This window comes from Amphiura filiformis, chromosome 12 (assembly GCF_039555335.1).
Source record: "Amphiura filiformis chromosome 12, Afil_fr2py, whole genome shotgun sequence".
Lineage (NCBI taxonomy): Eukaryota > Metazoa > Echinodermata > Ophiuroidea > Amphilepidida > Amphiuridae > Amphiura > Amphiura filiformis.
In genome coordinates this window covers 46,172,488-46,195,892 of record NC_092639.1, presented here as the reverse complement: position 1 = coordinate 46,195,892, position 23,405 = coordinate 46,172,488, and the positions used below count along the sequence as shown (strand labels likewise).

The following is a 23,405-nucleotide window of genomic DNA, read 5'->3' as shown; positions in this document are numbered from 1 at the left end:
GTGGAGGCAACAGGTCATTCAAAATCATCAGCTCTCCCGGTTATTGTATTTGAATTGTGAGCAGAGTTCCAATAACAGTGATGCCTGACTGTCTTTACCCCCTGCTGTAAGCGCAATAAAAACCCACTCACTTGTATATTGAACTACTTCGTTCACAATATCAGCGCCAAGTTCTTTCTGAATGGTTAGTTCTAGGACGTAGCGTTGTCCAGGCCTCAGGCCAGTGAAAGTGTAACGTGGTGGTGCCCCTGGTGATTGGCTATAGGAGCTAACTTCTTCCACACCGTCATATGTTGTGGTGGCGGTGACTCTGTTCAGGATGACATCATCTTGGGTGCGTGCGCCCCAGACGGTGCTGATGGTTTCCGATGAGTAGTCGGTTACAAGGATGAGTCCTTCATTGACAGATTCTAAATTATTATTGATCAAATTAGGGAGAGAAAAGAAAATGAGATGAATAACTAATATCAAAACTGCATTCTTACAGTTATACTTGCAAATCCACACTATGTGACCATCCAGCACAAACCAGCCGTAAAGTCGGCTTGGTTCAATTTTGTTTTATTTTGTGTTTAGAAAATAAATATCATAAGCTTTATGGTATATTTTTCGTCTTCAAAAGATATCCAGAAGCGGGATTATGGTTTGTTGAACTTTGCTCCTTCAAAAAAATGGTACCTTATTTCGGTTCTACATGAGTCTCCTCTTTTTCCACACCAAAATGAGATACATGTAGCACCAATTTGAGGTACCTATGAATACGACCTTCATGCAAATTTTACACTGTAACTCAGAATACAATTTGCCAACTTTAAGGCTCATTCATGGTGTACGGTCACATATTACAATTTTAAATTATTTCTAAAACAGTATTGATAGATATATTTTATGAAGTAAAGTTAAATTGATCACACAAAAAATACTTTCAGTGTATTCTTGAGAAGGTAATTATGCACAAAAATATATCAAGTGTTCAGAATTAGGAGAAAAACAATAAATCACACAAACTTAATTGTATCCACTCAAAATGGTTTAACCATCATGGATAACTAGTTATCTCTACTATAAAAGTTATAAAAAGCTACTAATGGTTAATTTTGAGCTGTCTAAAGCCTCAAATTTATTTAATGACTAAATGATATTTTATTTCATATAAGTCCCAAATTTGGATTCTTGGTCCATGGCATGATCTGCTACATTGGGGCCAAAGAAGGCATTTGTAAAAATTAAGTTACTATAATTATTTCCTTATAAAAGCAATAGGCCATCATTTAATGATAACTAACTTGAAGGTTTGTGATGTCTATTTTTTTATGCATTTTATTGTTTTTTAATTCAATATTTTCCCTTTAATCTTAATTTCAAATTTGACGCCTTTGGCCCCCATAGACCAGATCGTGTCATATTTTGAACTGTAATAAAAATGTCAAAAGTTTGAGATTTCAGCAACAATAACAGACATTGTTTATCAGTTTATGGGAGGAAAATAACTTGTGGTGCCCAAAGTGTTTCTCAATAATGAGTCCCTTTCCAAATATAAATGACTTAAACTATGATTAGCTCATAATATGTGGGACTCATAACATTGTGGATTGATATAGAATAACGTACACACAGTAAAGCGCAGCACCTACATGAACTGCCCTTTGCATATTGCAGGACTGACATGGGCATAAGTTGAAACGATTATTGACGGGTGCAGTGACAAAAAATTTATAATTCTCGCCTATTATGAGCTGATCATAGTAAAGTTGCATTCCATGCATCCTTTCCTTGCCAATAATATCTACTTTAATGTACATCTCTTGCATCCTTAACTCTCTCCACACGGGTGTCGACTGCAGACGACAAGTTTCATTTTTTTTTAAATACAAAAATTTCAGAATTGTAAATTTTCTTGACCATTATTTGGAATCAGCATGAAAAATGCATTAAAATGAGTACAAACAAGCCTAGTATTGGTTCAGTGGTTCTTGAGATAGCTCTTGATATTTTGAGAAAATATTTCAAAACTTGGGACTCTTTATGTTGAAGCCTATGGCTAGCATGCAGAGCATTAAAGATTAAATACATACCTGTGTTAGCAACAGTTTGCGCTGGATCACTGAGAAGTTCTCCGTTGACAGCGTAAACTTTTATAGTGTACTCTGTACCAGGGTTTAAGTTTTCTATTGTCGTCTCCAGATCATCATCAAATGGTACAGTGGCAACAACCTAGTTAGAGTAAAAAGAAATTCATTAAAGTGAGAGTGATTAATTTATTCTAGTGCTAGTAGTGATGAGGGGACCCCATGAGAACTACCTGCTGATTGGCCAAAATGAATGTTGTGTCCAATTTTGAACCAATCAAGGAAGGTATTAATAAGATCATCTGCAAATGCAAGTTTGACCATAAATAGTTTAAAGCCCAGTCATAATTGGCAATTGAAATGAGTATTTCAGGGTATCAACCAATGCTGTTAGATAATAATAAGTTAAATAATCGAAAAAACAAACAAACTCCATGTGGTGCAAAAGGTCTGCTTCGTCTGTAAAAATGAGCAAAATTGGGCCAAAAATGTAAAAATTTGAGATAAATATACCCCAAAATCATGAACTTTCTGTGAAATTAGCCTAAAATATAGGATCCAAAATCAATTATAGAGGGGTAAAGATCTGCTTTTGGCCAGAATGAAGATTTCTCTTGACAAGTATCTGCATTTGGAAAATGTGCACCCCAAAGAAAAAATCCTGGCTAGGGGACTGCTTATGGAGCATTGAGAATGGGCTATTCCACTTAAAATTCACACTACCCCTATGGAAGATTTTGGAAATATCTTCCACAGAGGGAATATGCTTTTTAAACGTAATTGGTCAGAGTTAATCACTTTGAAACCCATATACTCCCTCTGTATTATGGCTTTACCTATATCTTCCCCAACTGGAGTAAGTATTTCGAATGAAAGTTACCCAATTGTGTATTCTATTCAAAATTGATACTCCCTCTGTGGCAGATATTTGCTAAATCTTCCACAGGGGTAGTGTGGATTTTAAATGGAATAGCCCAATATGATAATTTGTCTTTGTACATGTGGGTTGTACTTACTCTTTCTGCATCATTAGGTGGTGTATACGTTATGAGATAATAGTCCACAGTGCTAGTAGATGGTGTCCATGACACAGTTAACGTGGTAAAGCTTCTGTCGTCAACGGTTATATCACCTGGTTCTGCCGGGCCTGTGTAACGCATACAAATTGTGGTCAAAATCAATAACTAGAAAATATATATTTTTCCACACTTTAGTTCACCTACAAGTTTGTAGTGAAATCAGTGCGTCTTTTGCTGATCGAAGTATCAAATTACGTGCATAAAGCTATAATTGCATAGAGCATACCCGCACATGTACAGAGACGATTTGTTGGCATGCTTGCGGCACAACCGTAAAAAAGTATTAACGTCATTACTGAGCTTGAACCACAAATTTTCCAATGATTTTACTAACCATTTAATTAAACAGTTACCATTGTTTTAGTAGTAACATTCTAATCTAATCTTATATACACCTTAAAAACATTTTCTTTGGCCACAGATCCTTTTCAAAAAAGCTTTGAACTCAACATGCTATCACTGATTAGTGGTAAAATTAAGGTAGTGAGGAGAGCATGATCAAGCGTTGTTTCTATTCCAATATTGAGACAAATAAAGCTGACACACAAGAGGAATGGTATGTGTTGTATAAAAGACATCCCAGGATTGATATATTTGCATCATTTTTCTTGGGAGTGGGGAAAAGCCAGAAACTTTTGTTTTGAGATACTATTGGTTGTAACTCAAGAACTGCAAGACCTATGGAAAAACTTTGTGCTAAATCAGATGGACTGTATTTTTGCTTAATAAAACAGTGTTTAGTTATTAAAATAATATTTAAATGACTTAGAATATGAATAAATAACATGAATATTTATTTTTTACTATCCTCTAATGTGTGATTGACGACAGGTAGGTCCAAAATTTTATCGTAGTTGATACCAGCTGTGTCGGCATCCATTTCTCAAAACATTAAACCTGCCTGTCGTCTATCACACATAGTAAAAACAAAAATACATGTTGTTTATTCTCAAAATATTAACCCAACTTACAAGTTGAAAACGTTGCCTCGACTGGAGCAACTGGAGGTGGATTATCAAGCAAAGTCTGTAGGGTGAATGTGTACTCAGTTGATGGCGCTAGATTGGAAACTGTAAAGGTGTTGGTAGTGAGAGGAACGGCGGTGTTCGATCCAGGGGTCTGTCTCAAGAAGTAGAAGGTGAAATCACTTCTTTCGATGTCGCCCCAAAGTAGAGTGATTGTTGTATCTGTCTTGTCAGTTGATATAATCTGCAAGGGTCGTAGCTCATCTGCAATGAAAGGGAAAGTTTATCAATTGTGCTGAATTTCTACTGATAAAGTTTTCTGTTTTTCTTTATCTTTCCACAAGACACAAAGTGCCCTGTGCTTTTATTTTCATAATATATTTTCAAAATCACAAGAATCAATAAAAATCACACAAGAAAAATCACAGATGCAGCATCAATATAAAAATGTTACATCATATAAAAGTCTACTTTACCAAATACATGTAATTTAACACTGCCTTCAACACAGCCCAGTACATACACAAAAACAAAATTAAAGGTCAAATCTCCACTTTTTTATAATGAGCAGAAAGTTTACCCTTTTTTTTAGCAATGTAATACTCGGTTTCCCTGTTATTTTTAATATATACTTTACAAGCAATAAAAGAAGGCTTCTTATTTTGAAATTTACACAAATAAATATAATATTTTACAGACAAGCATAGATATGTAAGAAAATTGTCTTTAAAAACCCCAAACACCTTTTCAAAATTTGACATTGAAAAATTAATGTCATGTTTGTCTTGAATAACCTTTATTAAATCATCCCAAATTGGTTTTATGAGCTCACATTCACAAAAAATATGAACAATAGATTCAGGGAATTTTTTACAAAGATCACAAAGAGGTGAATCTTTAGGTTTGATTTTAAATAAAAAATCATTAAAAGCAATAGCTTTATGGAAAACCTTGAAATAGAAAGAGCGGAACTTTGTATCAATAGAGCATTTAAAATTACGCAAATGAATTTCTTCCCACTCAGTGTCATCAGGGTCATCAACCACATTATCGACATCAGCGATTTTTTCCCAAAATTCAAGACGCCTCTCCAGAATACACGTCTCTGTCAAAATAGAGTATGCAAATTTTGGGACCTTTTGAGCATTAAGAAGACCCGCTGTGACATCATCAAAAATATTAGAGTTGGAATCTGAACCCTGAAGCCACAAACTGGGAATACATTTCATAAGGAAATTAAATATTCTTCTATCTAACTTGGATATACCAAAGTCAAGAATCAATTCTTCAAAGAGTCTACTACCTGGGAGAGGTTAAAAGATCACTTATATACACAATACCTTTGTCGCACCAATCCTCATAAAGAAAGAACTTCTTAGTTTTGGACTTAATATTTCTATTAAACCATAGACACTGGAAATATCCCAAATCAGAAAATCTTTTATTATAAATATCATGACATGCCCTATCACGATAAATATACCAAGTCCTGAGAGAGTCCGCTAATTGGATATTATCAAGCTTGTTAAGAAAGGAGCATATGATTTCCATAACAAATCACCAAAATGATGATCCATATCAGATAATTCAATTGTTTTCCATTTTCTGTTTTTCTTAATCTTGAGGGATTATACAGAAAAGATGTTGAATCCAAGGCAGGGGGTGATCAAGTTTGGTTTGAGTAATGATACGCCTTCAATATTCTGAAAGGGGGTTAAAATTTCAAATCAAAATCTTTACCTGTTGTGAACTCCAATGAAACAGGATCACTAAGAGTTGCAGTAGGACCAATACCAGCTTGTGTTCTGACCTCTACTACATAACATGTTCCTCCCTCGAGACCATCAATGCGGAAATTGGTTCCGTCAGTTACCCTGTTATTGACGGCTAGGATGCCACATTCAGCATAGCGGACCTCGTATTCAAGGTAGTCATTGATTTCAATTGGATCCTCCCATGACAAGTCGGCAAAATTCACACCTTTGTCGGAGAGCTGCAGTCTGATTGGCGGTACTGGACCTGAAAAAAGAAATTAAAAAAACACCCCATTTCTTGTATTTATTTAGAATTTAACAAATGTTTGGATGAAATATCTCAATACAACTGAGAACCCCCTCCTCTGACAACAGACCCTTGACCCTGAACTGAACCTTTATATGGTTTAAAACATGATGCAATGGCAACTCTATACATACTTGTACGTTGGATGACGGCTGTTGTAAAGGTTTGGTCATCTAAAGGACACCGGCATGTGAGTTCTATAACATATTCCACTCCTGCTAGTAGACCAGAGAAGGTATAGTCGGTAAATCCTGGTTCCACAGACTATAATGATATAAAGATGATACAAAATAATTATTGATTATCTGCATGCATCCACAAACATACTGATTGACATGATTCATACTGTAAGGTGTCATTTTCGGATGTTAAATTCATCCTTTGTGACATTAATGTTAGATTGTTAAATTTTGTGAACAAGCTAATGAGAATCAAAAATCAAATTACAAAAATGTTGATGTTAGATGAAATGGATCAGAGTGGGTCACATATCAACTAAAAACACACACAGGGTTGCCAAAAGATTTCAGCCTGAATCGCGGGTCAAATAATCGAAAAGTCGCCCAATTTTTCTCTTTACCATTGGTTTCTATGGGGCAGGAAACTAGCGGAAGTCGCGGGAGCCAATGTTGAAAAATCGCCCAATTTTTTTTCTTAACCATTGGTTTCTATGGGACCGGAAATTGTCAAAAGTCGCGGGAAAAATCTTCAAAAGTCGCCCAATTGGGCTACCAAATCGCGGGTTTGGCAACCCTGAACACACACCTGTAAGGGCATGTTGGTATATCCTTGATGTTAAGATATTCATGAGTTAGACTAGTGTAAAGACTCAATTCAGGAATTAAGCAGCTTACAGAATAAAGCTGTATAATCTTTCAATAGAAGATTTCTGTGCTAGGCAGTTTTACACAAAGGATATAAACCCAACTTTAGAATAGTAGTGGTTTCACTCCAACCATAATCCAGGGTTTCTGCAACTTGAAGCCTTCAAGGACTTTTAAGGTTCAAAAGCATGATTTTCAATGACTTACCACAACACAAAAATCATGATGCAGCTCTCCAGGCAGCATGTGTTAACGAAAGTGACAGCTCCTCTCAACTCTCCAAATTTTGTCAAAATTATACTTTAGGTAAAATTCCAATTTTCAAGGACTTTTCAAGGAATCCTGATAATCCTATTACCTAATGTCATAATCCTAATCCTTGTGCTGGTTTCAAACTTACTGCTGCTCGCCGCTCAGCGGCATGACTTTTTATCATGCCACTTGCACTTTTCTGCAAGCGGAGTGGCACAGCATGACTATAAAAGCCAATGTTGCTAATGGGCAATTCCATTTAAAATCCACACCACCCCTGTGGAAGATTTAGCTAAAGTTTTACAAAGAGGGAGTGTGAGTTTTGAAAAGAATAGACAATTGGGTAACTTCCATTAGAAACAAATACTCACTCCAGTTGTGGAAGATATAGGTAAAGCCACAATACAGAGGGAGTATGGATTTCAAGACCAGTTACATTTGAAAAACATACTCCCCCTGTGGAAGATATTTCCAAAATCTTCCACTTTGTGCTGATTGGCCAAAAATCTTGTTCTTATATGTCAGGGCGGCGTCGCTTCCGAGTTGACTTGAATTCAACTCCTATTGATTTGCTGCTTCAGGCAAAGCGGTGGAGTGATCAATAAATTGGCTTGCCGCTGCGCCGGTCACGGTAAGCATTTCTGGTGCAACTGCACAGTGAAGCAAAATTGTCATCAAAGCAGCAGTAAAGTATGAAATCAGCGTAACTTTAAACCTAATCTGTTGGAGTGACAGCAGTTACTCTTTCCCTATTGGACTTTCTCGTTGATTTATAAACTCAGCAAAACCTTAAGGGATGGGGTATGAGCGTTTGGACAGTATTTATTGTGGGACATTAGAGCACATCAGACATATCGAATCGCATTCTGAATCGAAGAATGTCCTTCTGATATCAAATAATTTAGATTTTTGAAATTAGCAATGTAATACACATTTTATGGCAAATGATTAAAATTGATATTTTTGATATTTAACAGTACTTGAAGTAAACTTTATAAATCTGATGATATGTACTTAAAGTGTATGTAGGTGGGATGAAAAGCCGATGATCAATTGAAAATTTTGACCTTTCGTATTGAAGATATGGATTTTTTTCCCCAAAACACCAAACAAAATTAGGTCTTTTGGGGAAAAAATCCATATCTTCAATACAAAAAAGGTCAAAATTTTCAATTGATCGTCGGGCTTTAAGAATATATCATTAGATTTATAAAATTTACTTGAGGACTGTTATATATCAAAAATGTGAAAAATATCAAATTTTAATAATTTGTCATAAAATTTGTATTATATGGTGAATTTCAAAAAATGAAAATTATTTGATATCAGAAAGACATTCTTCATATTCAGAATGTAATTCGGTATGTCTGATGTGCTCTCATGTCCCACAAAAAATACTGTTGAAATGCTCAAAACGCTCATTCCCGATCCCTTAACCACCTCAAAATTGTCTACACTCTTGCTTTCTTACTGGATTATATCCACCATTGTCTGGAATGATGGCCACTTCGTACTCTGCATTCACACAGACTGCCGCACCCCAGATGACAGAAATTCTTGTTGATGTGTAATCTTGCACCAATAGTTGTTTAGGCTGTAGTATCTCTGTAAAATAATAATACATACAGTCAATGTTTTTTTTTTTTTCATTGTTGAACAATAAACTGCATGGGTGATATTACGTGTGCTTTTATCAAATTTTATCAAAGGAGTATTTTGTGTTCCTAGCATCCTTTTTTTATAACATTTTTCAGTAGTTTTCACAAAAAAAGCTTACATCCCAAATTTCAGTAGATTCCAGGTTTACATTTGTGAGGTATACATGATTACCCAAAGACCGAGAAAGGAGAGACGGGAAAAATATCACATTTTGCGACACATTAGCCCTCCGCTAGGATCAGGCATTTATTTTGCCAATTGCAAAAATCCTTTACATGTATATAATATTAAAGACAACAATTTATCGTATATAAAAAGCAAAATGGCTAAGGCTTCAGCAAGCGTTAAGCATACAAAAAGATGCAAAATTGGGAAAATAGAAATATATGGAATACCGGTAAATAAAAGCAACGGAACTGTGTGATGCTACGCAGGCCAATAGCCTTCAGATGAGGTACCTAAAAGGGCACATAATATGATTTGAATAGGGTGAATTACGCTATATATTGTAAGGGAAGGTGCTTACAGGCAGAAAATGTTGAGCAAAAGCAAAAAGGGTGAGTTACGCTACATATTGTAAGGGAAACTGCTTACAAGCAAGGACCTTTAAAAGCAAAACGCTGAAGCCTTAGAAGCATATTTAAATTCAAGATTTGTTCTTTTCCTTTGCTGGAGCCCACAAGATGTTCCCGAGCATCCTTGTAGCTTTGTAGGAAAATAACCTATATATTTAAAAAGATAATCATTATTGATTAATTACTATACTTAACAAGCAAGGGCGCCTTATAAGGCTATAATTTGAGTAATTTTTTATATGGATGTTGAGAATGATCCGCCATCACCCTCCAACACAATAGTATGCATATCATATATATCAAACATTGTATATGCTCATTCCTTTTCTGCATTTCCTTGGTTGGAACTTGCGAGATATTCAAAAGCGTTCTTGTAGGAGAGATGCCTACGACTTATGCATTTCTAAAAATATTTGTAATTACTCAATTGATTGGCAACATTTGTATCGAAAACAATTGATTTTTATGAAAGCATGAATGTTTTCTTCATGCTGCAATTTTTCTTTTACTCCATAAACACAATATATCATTTAAAGAAAAAAATTGTTATTGATATTTTTGGCTTTACAACCAATTCATATTTTTCCTCAACCGCTTATGGGAGTGGCGGGTGGGAAAATTAAATTTCCGATCCTAGTCGGATGAGAGCTGAATGCGTTGTGATATTTGAAAAAGAAGACAAAGCCAATCGATCCAAAAAAGGCTTCCTCTCATTGGCTAACGAAAAAACTTGGAGGAATCTGCCTTGCGAATGGGCCGCCCACCCGTTGCCAAACACGCCGATCGATGACCGCATGACAATGACCCGATTGACCTCCTAGTTCATGACCTTAAAAGTCATTTTAATGGACGCGACCATTCTCGGCATGGGTAAACTGGTTTCTTCAAGACGAGCATTCAGAAACATTATTATGTGTATTACACTGCTCCATAGACAATGTGTTGTAATTTCGTTCTGGTGTACCAGAATGTAATTCAAATTTTACGATATTTTTGCTAAATGAATTAATCTGCAAGAAATATTTTTGTACATAAACATAATGTAGTCAACTTTTTTGAGAAAAATAGGGGGGGGGGGTGGAGGATGATGCTGTGGATCACAAAATAACACTAATCTTTAAATTTTACTAAAGATGATGGCTATATTGCAGGAATTTTAATTAAAAATCAAATCTACAAAACAAAAGCTAAATATGTTGTTGGTTGGGCATATTAAGCGCAGCGCAGTGATTTATAGTGTGCTGCGCACAGGCACAATGCCTAGACGTTGATCCACAAGCCTCAGCACACTTTACAGGTTGTTGCTGACCACTACGGCCCCACATCATTCCATAAACCATTTAACAACAATTCAGGGACTTTGCTGCTATAAAATCGCACACCCTAGACATTCCACAAATAACCTTCGCAACCAAGATCAGCTCCCCGAGTTTCGTACGGGTTACAACAAGACAATTAGCAGTAAGTTTCTTGTCCTGGGGAATTTCAAGCTAACTCAATTTTTCCACAAGAGTGTACTAGGCACCGCATATATGTCCCACATACAAGCTACACCACACCCACTGGCTAAGATTTACCTGTATTAGCATCCTCTATGCATATGATGTCACTCAGCTGTTGAGTCTCCCCTGCACCAGACACGGTACGCAGACAGAAGTCATATGTTGTTCCTGGTTCAAGACTCTGTATGGAATTAACATTCAGAATGTCAACAATACAAGATTAAATAATGACGAAGGAGGCGGCCTATATGCTTCGCCCTAGCAGGGCGTAAGACAATGCGACCAGGGTTCAATCTCCGCTGAGTCCTGACCTTTTGTCTCTCAAAAAATGTTCATATATCAGTTTGCTCGAGCCCCAAACACATCAATTTAGAAGATGGCACAAAAAGCACGGGTGAGATTCATCAAATGAATCCTAAGATATATGTCTCTTAACTCTAATCTGGGTGTCGATTACTGACGACAAGTTTCAATTTTTTTTTAATTCAAAAATTTCAGAATCGTATATTTGCATGACCACATTTAGAATCAGCATGAGAAATGCATTAAAATGAGCGCAAGCAAACCAAGTATTGGTCCAGTGATTCTTAAGATAGCTCTTGATATTTTGAGAAATATGGCTAGCATGCTGAGCATTAAGATATATCACAAATGGCTGTATTAACCTCCATGTACTTAGAGCCTGCTTTGCTGCATTGTAAAACCATTTTCTGGATTTCCCATATAAATGTCGTTGGGCAAGAAAAAACCTCATGTGTCATTGGACACTGAACAAGCTTAAAGCAAAACCATCTATGTAACTGGTTGGCCATTTTGTTTTAAACATGTTCAGGGGCAAAAACACACAGGAATATAAGAATAAATTGCTCGCAAAAACAAAATATGTACGGTCTACAGGAAACAAATTTGTTTTTTTAAACCTTTCATAACATTAAGCTTACCTCAACTACAAATGATGTAGTATCTCCAGGCAAAAGCGTTACAATCTCCTCACCATCCTCGACGTAATTTAGCAACAAACTGTCAAAAACGCCCTCTGTTGGTAGGGCCCATTCTAGAGTAAGGGATAGTGGCCCAGAGGCAATTTGGTCTAGATCCGTTGGTGGCAGTGGAGCTATTCAGAACAATAATAGTGATAACAGAGATGAATATAACACCAAAGTGAAGGAAATAATCCGATAAGAAATGGAAGTTATTATGTGATGGATCATATTAAACTCATAACCAGAAGTATGAATTTCATACACCCTCTGAGAAAGATTCAACCTGAATCTTCAACAGAGGGAGGATAAGTTTCAAATGGAGCTGCCTAAAGTGTTCATTCCATCTGAAATTCATTCTCCCCCTGTGGAAGATATTTTCCACAGGTGGAGTGTGGATTTCAGATGGAACAGCCCATTTTGTAGTATTTGCCAATACACTCTGCTTGATATGGCAGCCTCCATCATGGATTTGAGCTGCAAAGTGAGTTGTATTAATTTTCATGATTTTTGGCTCCAATTTTCAATTTTTTTCATTAAAAATTTGACTCTAATAAACGCCTCCTATTGAAAGATTTCACACTCGAAGCATTTATTAAGAACAATGCAGTATAAAGAAATTATGACCTTTGATTAACTCACTTGTTCTTTGGAGTAGCTCTTCGGAGGATCCGGTACTGTCCGGATAGACAGGAGCAACTGTGATTGTGTAGAGTTGTCCGGGTACCAAGTTTTCAAATGTGAAATCTGGTCTCAGTCTGTACTCAGGATACATGCCTATGTTATCTCCCTCCACTGGTAGGAGCAAAACAAATCAAGAAAATTCTGATTAGATAGTTTAACGCAAGAGCAGAATTTTACAATAGGTTTGATGTCCTTTTTCACCAGAATGTACGAATATGAAATTGTTTTTCTTTGTTCAAATCTGATCTTTTGGCATTTTTGTCCCAACTTGTACCTAAACAAAATTATGATTAGATAGTTTAACGCAAAGGCAGAATTTTACAACAGGTCTGATGTCCTTTTTCACCCGAATGTACGAATATGAAATTGTTTTTCTTTGTTCAAATCTGATCTTTTGGCATTTTTGTCCAAACTTGTACCTAAACAAAACGCAGTAAGCTAGATAAAATTATTTTTGCCGATTATATGCTGACATTCAATTGTAAATTTGAGTGTTGTAAGAGAATAAACCTAAAAATTGATGGAGTCCTTTAAATGCAACAGGTACTAGTTTTCTTTCATAGTATGGCTGACCTGACCTGAACTTGTGACCTGCTGTATAACAAGTTGATCAAACAGTTAAACATGGGCCCTTTTTATAATCCACTATAGTAAACTTTCATAGCATCCTTTGTGGAAAAATATAATGGAATTCTGTATTCTCCCCTTTAATCTTCTTGTAGACATCTCACCTGGATTAAGTGTAACTATGTAAGTAGCTAGGTCCTCATCATCCACTTCGCCCCATACAATTTCAATAAAGTCAGTGCCAAGATCTCGTAGTGCAATCTCTAATTCTCCAAGTATGGCTGGAAAAAAGGAGACAAGATTGTTAACATTCTGTTAGTCCATGTTACCTGATGAGTAGTTTTGATTGATATGTATGTGCAAGTAGCACCTGGATTTCAAACACCTAAAATACATGTTTTTGCCGCTTATTAACAATATCTGACCAACTAATAAATTTTGACGTTCAGTGCATCTGTCAAGTTTTGGGGTTCGTCTGCAAAATGCAATTTAAAACGCTAACCTGATGCAGCCATTGAACATATACTATTTGCACCCACATAATCCTTTTTATACTCCAAATATGATAAAGAGGCATCTGGGTTATTAAATAATATAGGGTCCACAACTGATAAGTTCCCTCCTAATACTTTTTTTTAAATAAGTCGATAAATATTTTACGAAATGTAAAAATGTTAAAAGAATGTACAGCCTTATTTGTTTTACACATGTGGACCAATTTATAGCGTCACACATTATTGCGTTCAGTCACAATGGTTAATTGTGTAAGAAAAGAGGATGTTTTAAAAGTCGCACCTGAGTCGCACATGAATAGATCTGGCCTACTGTGTTGTTTGAGAGTTGACTCCTATGCACTCAGATGCAACTTTTAACACTGTTTAAAATTGTCTATTTAATTATACAATGACCAATTGTGACTGAACGCAACGACGTGTGGAGCTATAATTCGGTCCATATGTGTAAAACAAATAAGACCATCATACTTTTTACACGTTTGCATTTCGTCAAATATTTTTTGACCTATTTTAAAAAGTATTTAGGGGGGAACTTAAGTTGTGGACCCTATACATGACCGTAAGACCTGTCCTAGAAAGTAAAATTCTTTTGAAGCCCCCCCCCCCCAGTCCAACCAGTCTGTGTGATTGTATTCTTACTTGTCGATGGCTCAATGGTAGCCGCTTCGCTCTCCAGTACGCCATCCAGCGAGTCAACCGTGGTGTAGAGTTCAACAGGATACGAGCTACCAGGATCCAAGAAATTAAGCCTGTATGAGAAGACATTCCTGGACAAGAATACTTCCACAGGTCCATCGGGGGTCTGGTAGACAAGTCTGAAACCATCATAGTTTCCAAATGGTGGGTACCAGCTGATTTCAATGAATGTTGGTCCGGCATTGTCAACTTCAATAATTTGAGTTGCTTCAGGTCCTGGAACAAAAGTGTATGGACATATTATGGTTAGAATTGAATTTTATACTATATGTACAGGGATTATCAGCAAGATTTCAAGCCAGAACTTGCAAAAATATAGGACAGCGGACGTCAAATATACTGCTTCAACCTATTTATTTATTTATTTAAAATCTTTCTACAAACCAAATCTGTGGCATCGGGGGTTGACACGTAAAGAGCGTGGTGCACTCAGCAAGTACACATCACGCAGCATTTGGCACGCCAAAGAAGCATTTACACACGCATTGCACTGAAATAATTATTCTCATACCTCCAGTTTCCAAGGTCTATTTACTTTGTACTTCTGAGTTGACAAACTATATAGTGGGCGTTAGAGACCAATAAGTATTGTTATGGGGGAAAAGTCCAAAAGTACTTTAATTTTTGCATGATGTGTGCATCATTTTGGACTGGTATGATGGCCATAAATAAATAATACTGGGCAAAAATTATAGGCCAGTAAAATCTACTTGCTGACCTACTGGAAATTTATGTCAACTGCGCGCAAGGTGGGCATAAATGTTCAATTTTACATAAAATCGACCAGTGCAAGAGAAAAAAAAGCATGTTAATTTCCTAAATTTAGAAAAAATATAGGAATTATAGGACATTTTGTAAGAATATAGGAAAATATAGGAAGAGTGCAAAAATATAGGAAATATAAGGACTCTTTCCTCCCAGCTACATACACTTTAAGTACATATCATTAGATTCATAAAATTTGCTTCGAGGACTGTTAAATGTCAAAATATCAATTTTTAACAATTTGCCATAAAATTTGTCTTATACAGGGTGAGTCAAAAAAAGTGCAATAGAGCAAAGAATCAATATTTATGCAAGAACCAAGTCAAACTTTCCCATTATTGAACAATTCTATAAATGCCACACTCAAAAGTCGCCTTCTGTGAAAATATGAAGTGAATCGCGACTACCGTTTAATTTTATAGGTCCTTTTGCTGCGATACCCAATTTTGTTATTTGTCCACGAGATACCATGTATTTTGAATGAGAGCACAAAATGCGCGGTAAAGGCACCAGCTCTGAAACTGACTTTAACTTAAACAAGGTTGAGTTTTGCGTTATTTTAATTTCTTTTTCTGTTCAAACAAAATTTCTGATATTATTTTAAGTCCTTCATACCTCACTCGACTCCAACTCCAGTTTTTTAAACCCCAATATGTCCAAGTTACTGGATATTTTGTAATTCACTCCACTTCAATTTGCGCGCATTTCATTTTGACATTTGAAAAAACTGCCAACAAAATGTTTATGTTTTTGATTGAAACATCTTTAAAGTATAAGTAAAATGAAAATAACAACAAATAATGTTCTTTTCTCCTTAAAAAGACTAAGGGCAATAACAATGGGTGCTCCAATTTATTTCAATGCCAAGAAAATGGCAGTTGTTCCAAATTTACCTTTCACAGAGTGCGCTGACATTCAAATTTTAGATGTCTCTTGGACAAACATTAAAATTGGGTATCGGTATAAAACGTGTCATAAAAACAAAACGGTAAATGCTAATTCCTTGGTTTTTTCACACAAGGTTGCTGATGAATATATCATATATAAAATGTTTTAAAACCTAAAAAGTTCAACTCGGTTCTTAAATAAAAATTGATTCTTTTCTCTATTGCACTTTAGAAAAAAAAATCAAAATTATTTGATATCAGGAGGACATTGCTCGTATTCAGAATGCAATTTGTGACCATCCAGCACAACTGAGCCCTGAAGTCGCCAATCATCATTTTTGAGATATTCAACCAAAATATTCTGCTTGAAATTAGCTTTAAAATGATGTATATCATGTCTATAGTACTTGACATTTAAGTAGTGACAAATCAATAAAACAGTCAATAAATCCTTTGTTTCCTATTGTTTATTGTTAAGTTCAATGGAGCATATCTCAATAGTGGCACTGGCAACATCCGGGCTCAGTTGTGGTGGATGGTCACATTTGGTGTGTCTGATGTGCTCTCAGGTCCCACAAAAATACTGTGCAAATGTTGCTATCTGATTCCCTACCCTGTTCTAGTTAATAATAATTATAATAAATAGACACTTTACATTGCAAGCAACTTTTGAGTGCTGTTCAAAACATAATAACATAAAATAGCAGAAATGTAAAAAAAATCACAAAAAGCCATACACATATTTAGTAATTTAAAAAGTTGTGTCTTAAGGGATCTAGAATGAGCGTTTATGGCGTTTCGACAGTATTTTTTGTGGGACATGAGAGCACCTCAGACGTATCTAATTGCATTCTGAATACTGAAGCATGTCTTTCTGATATCAAATAATTTTCATTTTTGAAATTCACGATATAATACAAATTTTATGACAAATTATTAAAATTTGATATTTTTCACATTTTTGATATATAACAGTCCTCGAAATAAATGTTATAAATCTAATGATATATTCTTAAAGTGTATGTAGCTGGGAGGAAAAGCCGACGATCAATTGAAAATTTTGACCTTTTATATTGAAGATATGGATTTTTTCCCAAAAAGACCTATTTTCTTTATGGATTTTTTCCCAAAAGACCTTTTTTTTGTGTGTGTTTTGGGAAAAAAATCCATATCTTCAATACGAAAGGTCAAAATTTTCAATTGATCGTCGGTTTTTCATCCCACCTACATACACTTTAAGTATAAATCATCAGATTTATAAAGTTTACTTCAAGTACTGTTAAATATCAAAATATCAATTTTAATGATTTGCCATAAAATGTGTATTACATTGCAATTTCAAAAATCAAAATTATTTGATATCAAAAGGACATTCTTCGTATTCAGAATGCAATTCAATATGTATGATGTGCTCTAATGTCCCACAATAAATACTGTCCAAACGTTCATACCCCTTCCCTTAAGTTATGATTTGAACATGTCCACCAAATCAGCATCTTGTATGTCAGCTGGAAGGGCATCCCACATGGAGGCAGATACAACAGTGATGTCTTGACCTCCATACAAACATGCATGTCCTAGGTGGAAAATGGATATGCTGGAAAAATCTCTTGGCTGCAGAACAGAGACAGTTGGTCAGATTGTATGGTGTAACAATACCAGTTTTACAGTGTCTCACATCTCAAGTTGGGGGTAACACCATGTTGGATTGCGCAGGGGCAGATTATAATCAGTGCATTTATGCAGTTGCATTGCCAGCATATGAAATATCACCCTTCTATGTGTGAGTGTATGCCCCACAGGATTAGGTTAGTGCGCGTAATTCAAATCTGCTACTGCAAAATCCAACATGACATTACTCTCAACTTGAGACGAGACAGGCTATAGCATTACTTACTTGTTGTAAAAGTTGTAGATGTTTGTGGGTCGTTGGCGTTACCACTAAGGACAATGGTCAATGTAGCCTCATACTCAGTGCCAGGTAGAAGGTCTAAGAAGATGGTACTCTGGAAGTCCTCATCGACTAATTCCAGTCGTCTTGTCATTGTTGCACCATTCTGTAAAATGTATATCGGTTAAAATGCCTCATTAGTTGTATTACAATGTTTGGGCAGTTACTTCAAATGGGCTATCCCATTTAAAATCCACACTCCCCCTGTGAAAGATTTTGGAAATAGCTTCAACAGAGGGAGTGTAGATTTCAAATGGAATAGAGAGTTGGGTAACTTTCATTTGAAATACTCACTCCAGTTGTGGAAGATATATGTGAAGCTATAATACAGGGGGAGTATGGGTTTCAAATTGATCAACTCTGACCAATTACATTTGGAAAATATACTCCCCCTGTGCAAGATATTTCCGAAATCTTCCACAGCTAGGGGATGTGTGGATTTTAAATGGAATAGCCCAAATCACCTATATTAGCACCCAAAGATGATGTATGCCAAACTACCATAGGGGTCATAAGCTCAAAACATTGGGTCGATCGACAAGACTTTACCACAGTAAGTTTTGATAGTGGTTTGACCTTCAAGAAACGAGGGTATGGTGTCAAGAAAGTTCAGAATCCCTACAGCCAACATCATGATTAAGGTAACAATTAATATACAAATAAAATTATTAAACTAGATGACGGATACGTTTTAATATATACAATAATGCAGCTGAAACCTAAACACTACTTGGTTATGGACATTTCACCCTTAGGTCCGTATGCACAAAACAGTTAGACCGGGTCTTAAGTTAGACCTAGTGTGGAATTTAGTCCCAGGAGAAAGGACATTTTCCTTTACATTTGCGCAAGTTTTTTTGTATTATTTTTGAACTTTGCATTTAAATCTTTAAATTTGCTAGACTATTCCTGGTGGAACTAAATTCCACTTAGACCAGGTCTTACTTTAGACCCGGTCTAACTCTTTTGTGCATACATACCTTATAAAGCACATTCTCTACAACAGTATCAAAACAATTTAATTATGAGTTTTCATCTTCAAAAGAAAGCTAAAATTCAAACAACAGAACTAGACACAGGAGTGTGCTTAAAAGATGATAAAAAGAAAATCATGAAAAATCCTGAGAAATCGCACCTGTACAGACGGGCAAATATCTGACAAGGAAAAACATGCACTTACCGTCAGGACCAAATCATACCACAATGCATTGGGGTTGTTTGTGGAGCCAATCAGCAGATCAACATCAGTAGACGTGACCCCTCTGACCCAAATCTCACCAGCAGCAAGAGCCCCTATTAGTCAAAAATTATAATGGTTAAATTTCACTTATTAATCTCAGAAATACAGAAATTATAACAAATAGATCAATTTGAACTTTAAAACTGTAAATTTGTTAACAAAAATCCATAGTTCATGAAGTCTTATAAGGCAAAATTCGCTATCGTAGACATGACGTCATATTGGTTACCCCGGGGCGTTACCATAGCGACTGGATCACGCTTTCAGTTCCACGAGAACCGCAATGGCGATATCAATGTATGGAATTCATTTATCAAATTTTTAAATTACCAGTCATATTTAAGACCTGAAACCTCATGATTTCAGAAGGAAACATCTTGCAAAAGCTTACTAGGCAGTGAAACCCATAAGAAATGGCTAAAACTTGATTTTCAAACAGCAAAACATCGATGTGTACAGCGTAGATAGCGTTGTTATGCAACCACTTGATCCATTACTACGGGAGTAGTTGTGACCTCGGCAGGAAGTGATGTCAGACTACGACAGCGAATTGCCATGCTTATTTATGTCCATTATCATGTATTTCCATAGTGCAAAATGTAGTTGATTTCCAGGCTATGTAGCAATATTTTGGATTATAGAGGTCAGTAAAATTAAGAATTCATAAGAAAGTTAAGAAAAAAAAATAACTGAAAATATTCTGCTAGTTGATTTTTTTTAAGGGGGAGGGGGGCTGTAAATTTGACCATTCTTTGTTTGGAATTCCAAAATCTTCCACACTTTCTTTTGATGAAAATGGCTGGATCTGGAATCATTTAAACTGTTGAAGTTGGTTGGAATTCCTTTGGGGGGAGGGGGAGGGGAAAATGGAGTAGCTCATTCTAGTTTCGGCCAAATTATCTTTGATCCCTAAAGTACTTTTATGTAACTCCATCTGATCTACACAAGCAAAAGCCAGTAATTTTGAAAATTGAGTGTCATTGGAATTTGTAATAAGATAAAATTGAATACTGAAAATCCAATATCTCTATAGTGGAAATTTCAATTGAATAAACGCAGCCTGACATAGCGTGATGATATTTAGCATACACTGCGCAATGTATGCCAGCATGTGTCACTGTGTGTATGTAACTCTGAAGTTATTCCAACCATGCCAACGCACTCATTAGTACTGTTTCCAAGGTTGTGCGTTTGCGTTGTAGTTGAAAAATGCACAATATAATCGCGGTTGGATCGAATACAATGTTGAAAGCTGTGTTCACTCAATTGAAGTTCCTAGTATAGTATTCTTGTTTATTAAGTTCAATAGTTCAATCAGTAATTAATACATTCAATATAGCATTAAGGGATGGGGTATGAATGTTTGGACAGTATTTATTATGGGACATTAGAGCACATCAGACATATCGAATTGCATTCTGAATACGAAGAATGTCTTTCTGATATCAAATAATTTTGATTTTTGAAATTCGCAATGTAATACACATTTTATGGCAAATGATTAAAATTTATATTTTTGATATTTAACAGTACTCGGTAAACTTTATAAATCTGATGATATGTACTTAAAGTGTATGTAGGTGGGATGAAAAGCTGACGATCAATTGAATTTGATCAATTGAATTTGACCTTTCGTATTGAAGGTATGGATTTTTTTTCCAAAACACCAAAAAAAAAATTAGGTCTTTTTGGGAAAAAAATCCATATCTACAATATGGAAGGTCAAAATTTTCAATTGATCGTCGGCTTTTCCTCCCAACTACATACACTTTAAGAATATATCATAAGATTTATAAAATTTATTTCGAGGACTGTCATATATCAAAAATGTGAAAAATATCAAATTTTAAGAATCGGTCATAAAATTTGTATTATATCGTGAAAAAATGAAAATTATTTGATATCAGAAAGACATTCTTCATATTCAGAATGCAATTCGATATATCAGATGTGCTAACATGTCACACAAAAAATACAGTCGAAACGACTCATTCCAGATCCCTTAACTCCCAACAAATGAAGCACACAACTCTGTCAACCTGCTTTACCAATGTCACACGGACTGAGCACACAGAACAAGCATCATACAATTCCAAATTTCAGACAGGTAAGTGAACAAAACTGAAAACAAAAACTGTCAAAACAGGCAATCTTGATCAACATTAACAAGATGAATCTAATAAAATATAGCACACTGATTTTAATATCACTGAATGGAAAAAACATAAAGTGAAACTAATGGTGATTTTGTTTGAATTCCCAACAAATTACTACAATTGTAAAACAGGTGACCCCACAATATATATACTGGTGTACAATTGAATACCTAAGTGGAAGAAGGGCCCAACTCCAGCATTTTACAAAAATAAGTTAGACCCAGCATTTTATTGCTAGCAGACAGTTCTTCCTTGGTGTGTGAAAGAAGGGCTCAAATCCACTGTCTAAATTGTCTTCCAAGTACACTTAATCATGGTTTCCATGGAAGACAAGCTTAACTATATACAGGCCCAAGTTGGGCCTTTCTTCCACAAATATTGGGAATATAATGGAGATGGAGTTGGGTCCTACTTCCTCTTAGGTATTCAATTCCATTATCACTGAATCAAAAAGACAAATTCTAGTCAAACAAATACTGTGTGTGTAAATGACAGACTTTGACAACATTAAAACTCTGTAACGTGCAATAAATAATTGTTTCACAATGAACATGTTACCTCCAAATTCTTCTGGTGAGGCTGTTGAAAATAAGAAGTTGTATGAATTTGAATATTTTGTCTGTAAAATATCCTTTCAGGCTTAAATTACTCAATTTAAAACCACACCTTTCGCATTGGGCTATTTCTGGTGAAATCCATACACCCCCTGACATGATCTTAATCTTCTACACAGGGAGTATGAATTTCAAATGGATGACTCAATTTTAAATCCACATCCCTGTTTAGGTGATTAAGGTCATGTCTTGGGGGTATCCGGATTTCAACTGGAATAGCCCATTTACTCTTATTTAATGGATATCAATATGCCATGATTTAGACACTTCAGTATCCTTTATGGTACTGTCAACCCAAAAAAATTATTTTTCAAGCTTTTTTTTTGAGTCCGCAAAATATCCAAACTTGAAACATCATGCCAACTTGAGAAATTGATATTAGGCGATAAAAAAAACCCTGTTTTACAGGCCCAATTAACCCAGATTTTTTTCTTTAAAAATTTAGTTTAAAATTATGTAAAAATCAGTAGTTTTTTCATTGGCCAAAATTTATTTAATTCAGAACATTTTTAAAATGTCTGCAAAAAAAAACCCCATCAAATTTTTGCCAGATTTTGTAAGCTTTCAGGGATATTTTTGGCTCATTTAAGCCTCCAGAAAAAAATCCAGACCAATTGACCCTACTTGAAAAGTCTGTCCGCCCGTAAAATGTTTTTATATCACCTTAGAACAAGTTATTTTATACCATAAATTTGCTTTTGTCCCATTTTAATTGTGTGCAAAAAAATGTGCAACTTGCACAAATGAATAACCCAGAATACCCAGTTTATTCTCACATAATTTGAACTACATTACTGTTACTTTTTTCTGTTGCCAAATATCACACAAGCAACCCTGAAAATGCATTTGTTTGTGAAACTATAGTCTGTAATCATAAAAAAAAATTACGATGAAGAAATAGTAAATACTCGGAAAGAAATTATTGAGATGACTTACGTGTGCTTTCTAACACGCTTTCAGGTGCACTCTTAGCAGTAATACCAGATCTTGTGATCACAGCACGCACTGCAATATCGTAAACTGTAGAGGGCGTCAGTCCTTCCAGTAATGCCTCTAGATCAGTGCCAAAGACAGTTCCGTCTAAGATTACATTAAAGTCAAACTGTTCACTGTAGGTGACCTCGTAGTACACATCAGGACTTGGTGACGGATGCCATGCGATGCGGATTGAGATTGGTGTGATAACTGGGACAGAGAACACCTCCGTAGGTGGTAATGGTTCTACAGGTGCAAAAAGTAAATAATATGAAGTGTTTTTTTGTGTGTGAAGGCTAATCTACACTTTATTTGGTTGTGACATGGGTGTGTATTTTGCTATTCTCAGCATCAAAACACAGTGGCATCAAAACGTGACTGCCACAGAG

The 23,405-nt window shown here is 35.6% G+C and overlaps 1 protein-coding gene across 1 annotated transcript in view; it reads right to left on the bottom strand.

Annotated features, from left to right (window-relative positions):
- Window positions 1–23,405, bottom strand: part of LOC140166289 (fibronectin-like) — a 36,370-nt gene that overhangs the window by 9,010 nt on the left and 3,955 nt on the right. Inside the window, exons 5-19 of the mRNA XM_072189701.1 lie at window positions 22,978–23,262; window positions 19,212–19,324; window positions 17,978–18,137; window positions 14,372–14,644; window positions 13,382–13,498; window positions 12,609–12,761; window positions 11,928–12,100; window positions 11,062–11,167; window positions 8,722–8,855; window positions 6,309–6,438; window positions 5,854–6,132; window positions 4,120–4,377; window positions 3,086–3,216; window positions 2,076–2,214; window positions 132–410 (exon numbers count right to left, since the gene is read on the bottom strand). Of these exons, the coding sequence (XP_072045802.1) occupies window positions 132–410; window positions 2,076–2,214; window positions 3,086–3,216; window positions 4,120–4,377; window positions 5,854–6,132; window positions 6,309–6,438; window positions 8,722–8,855; window positions 11,062–11,167; window positions 11,928–12,100; window positions 12,609–12,761; window positions 13,382–13,498; window positions 14,372–14,644; window positions 17,978–18,137; window positions 19,212–19,324; window positions 22,978–23,262 (2,730 nt within the window). The remainder of the gene's footprint in view (window positions 1–131; window positions 411–2,075; window positions 2,215–3,085; window positions 3,217–4,119; window positions 4,378–5,853; window positions 6,133–6,308; window positions 6,439–8,721; window positions 8,856–11,061; window positions 11,168–11,927; window positions 12,101–12,608; window positions 12,762–13,381; window positions 13,499–14,371; window positions 14,645–17,977; window positions 18,138–19,211; window positions 19,325–22,977; window positions 23,263–23,405) is intronic.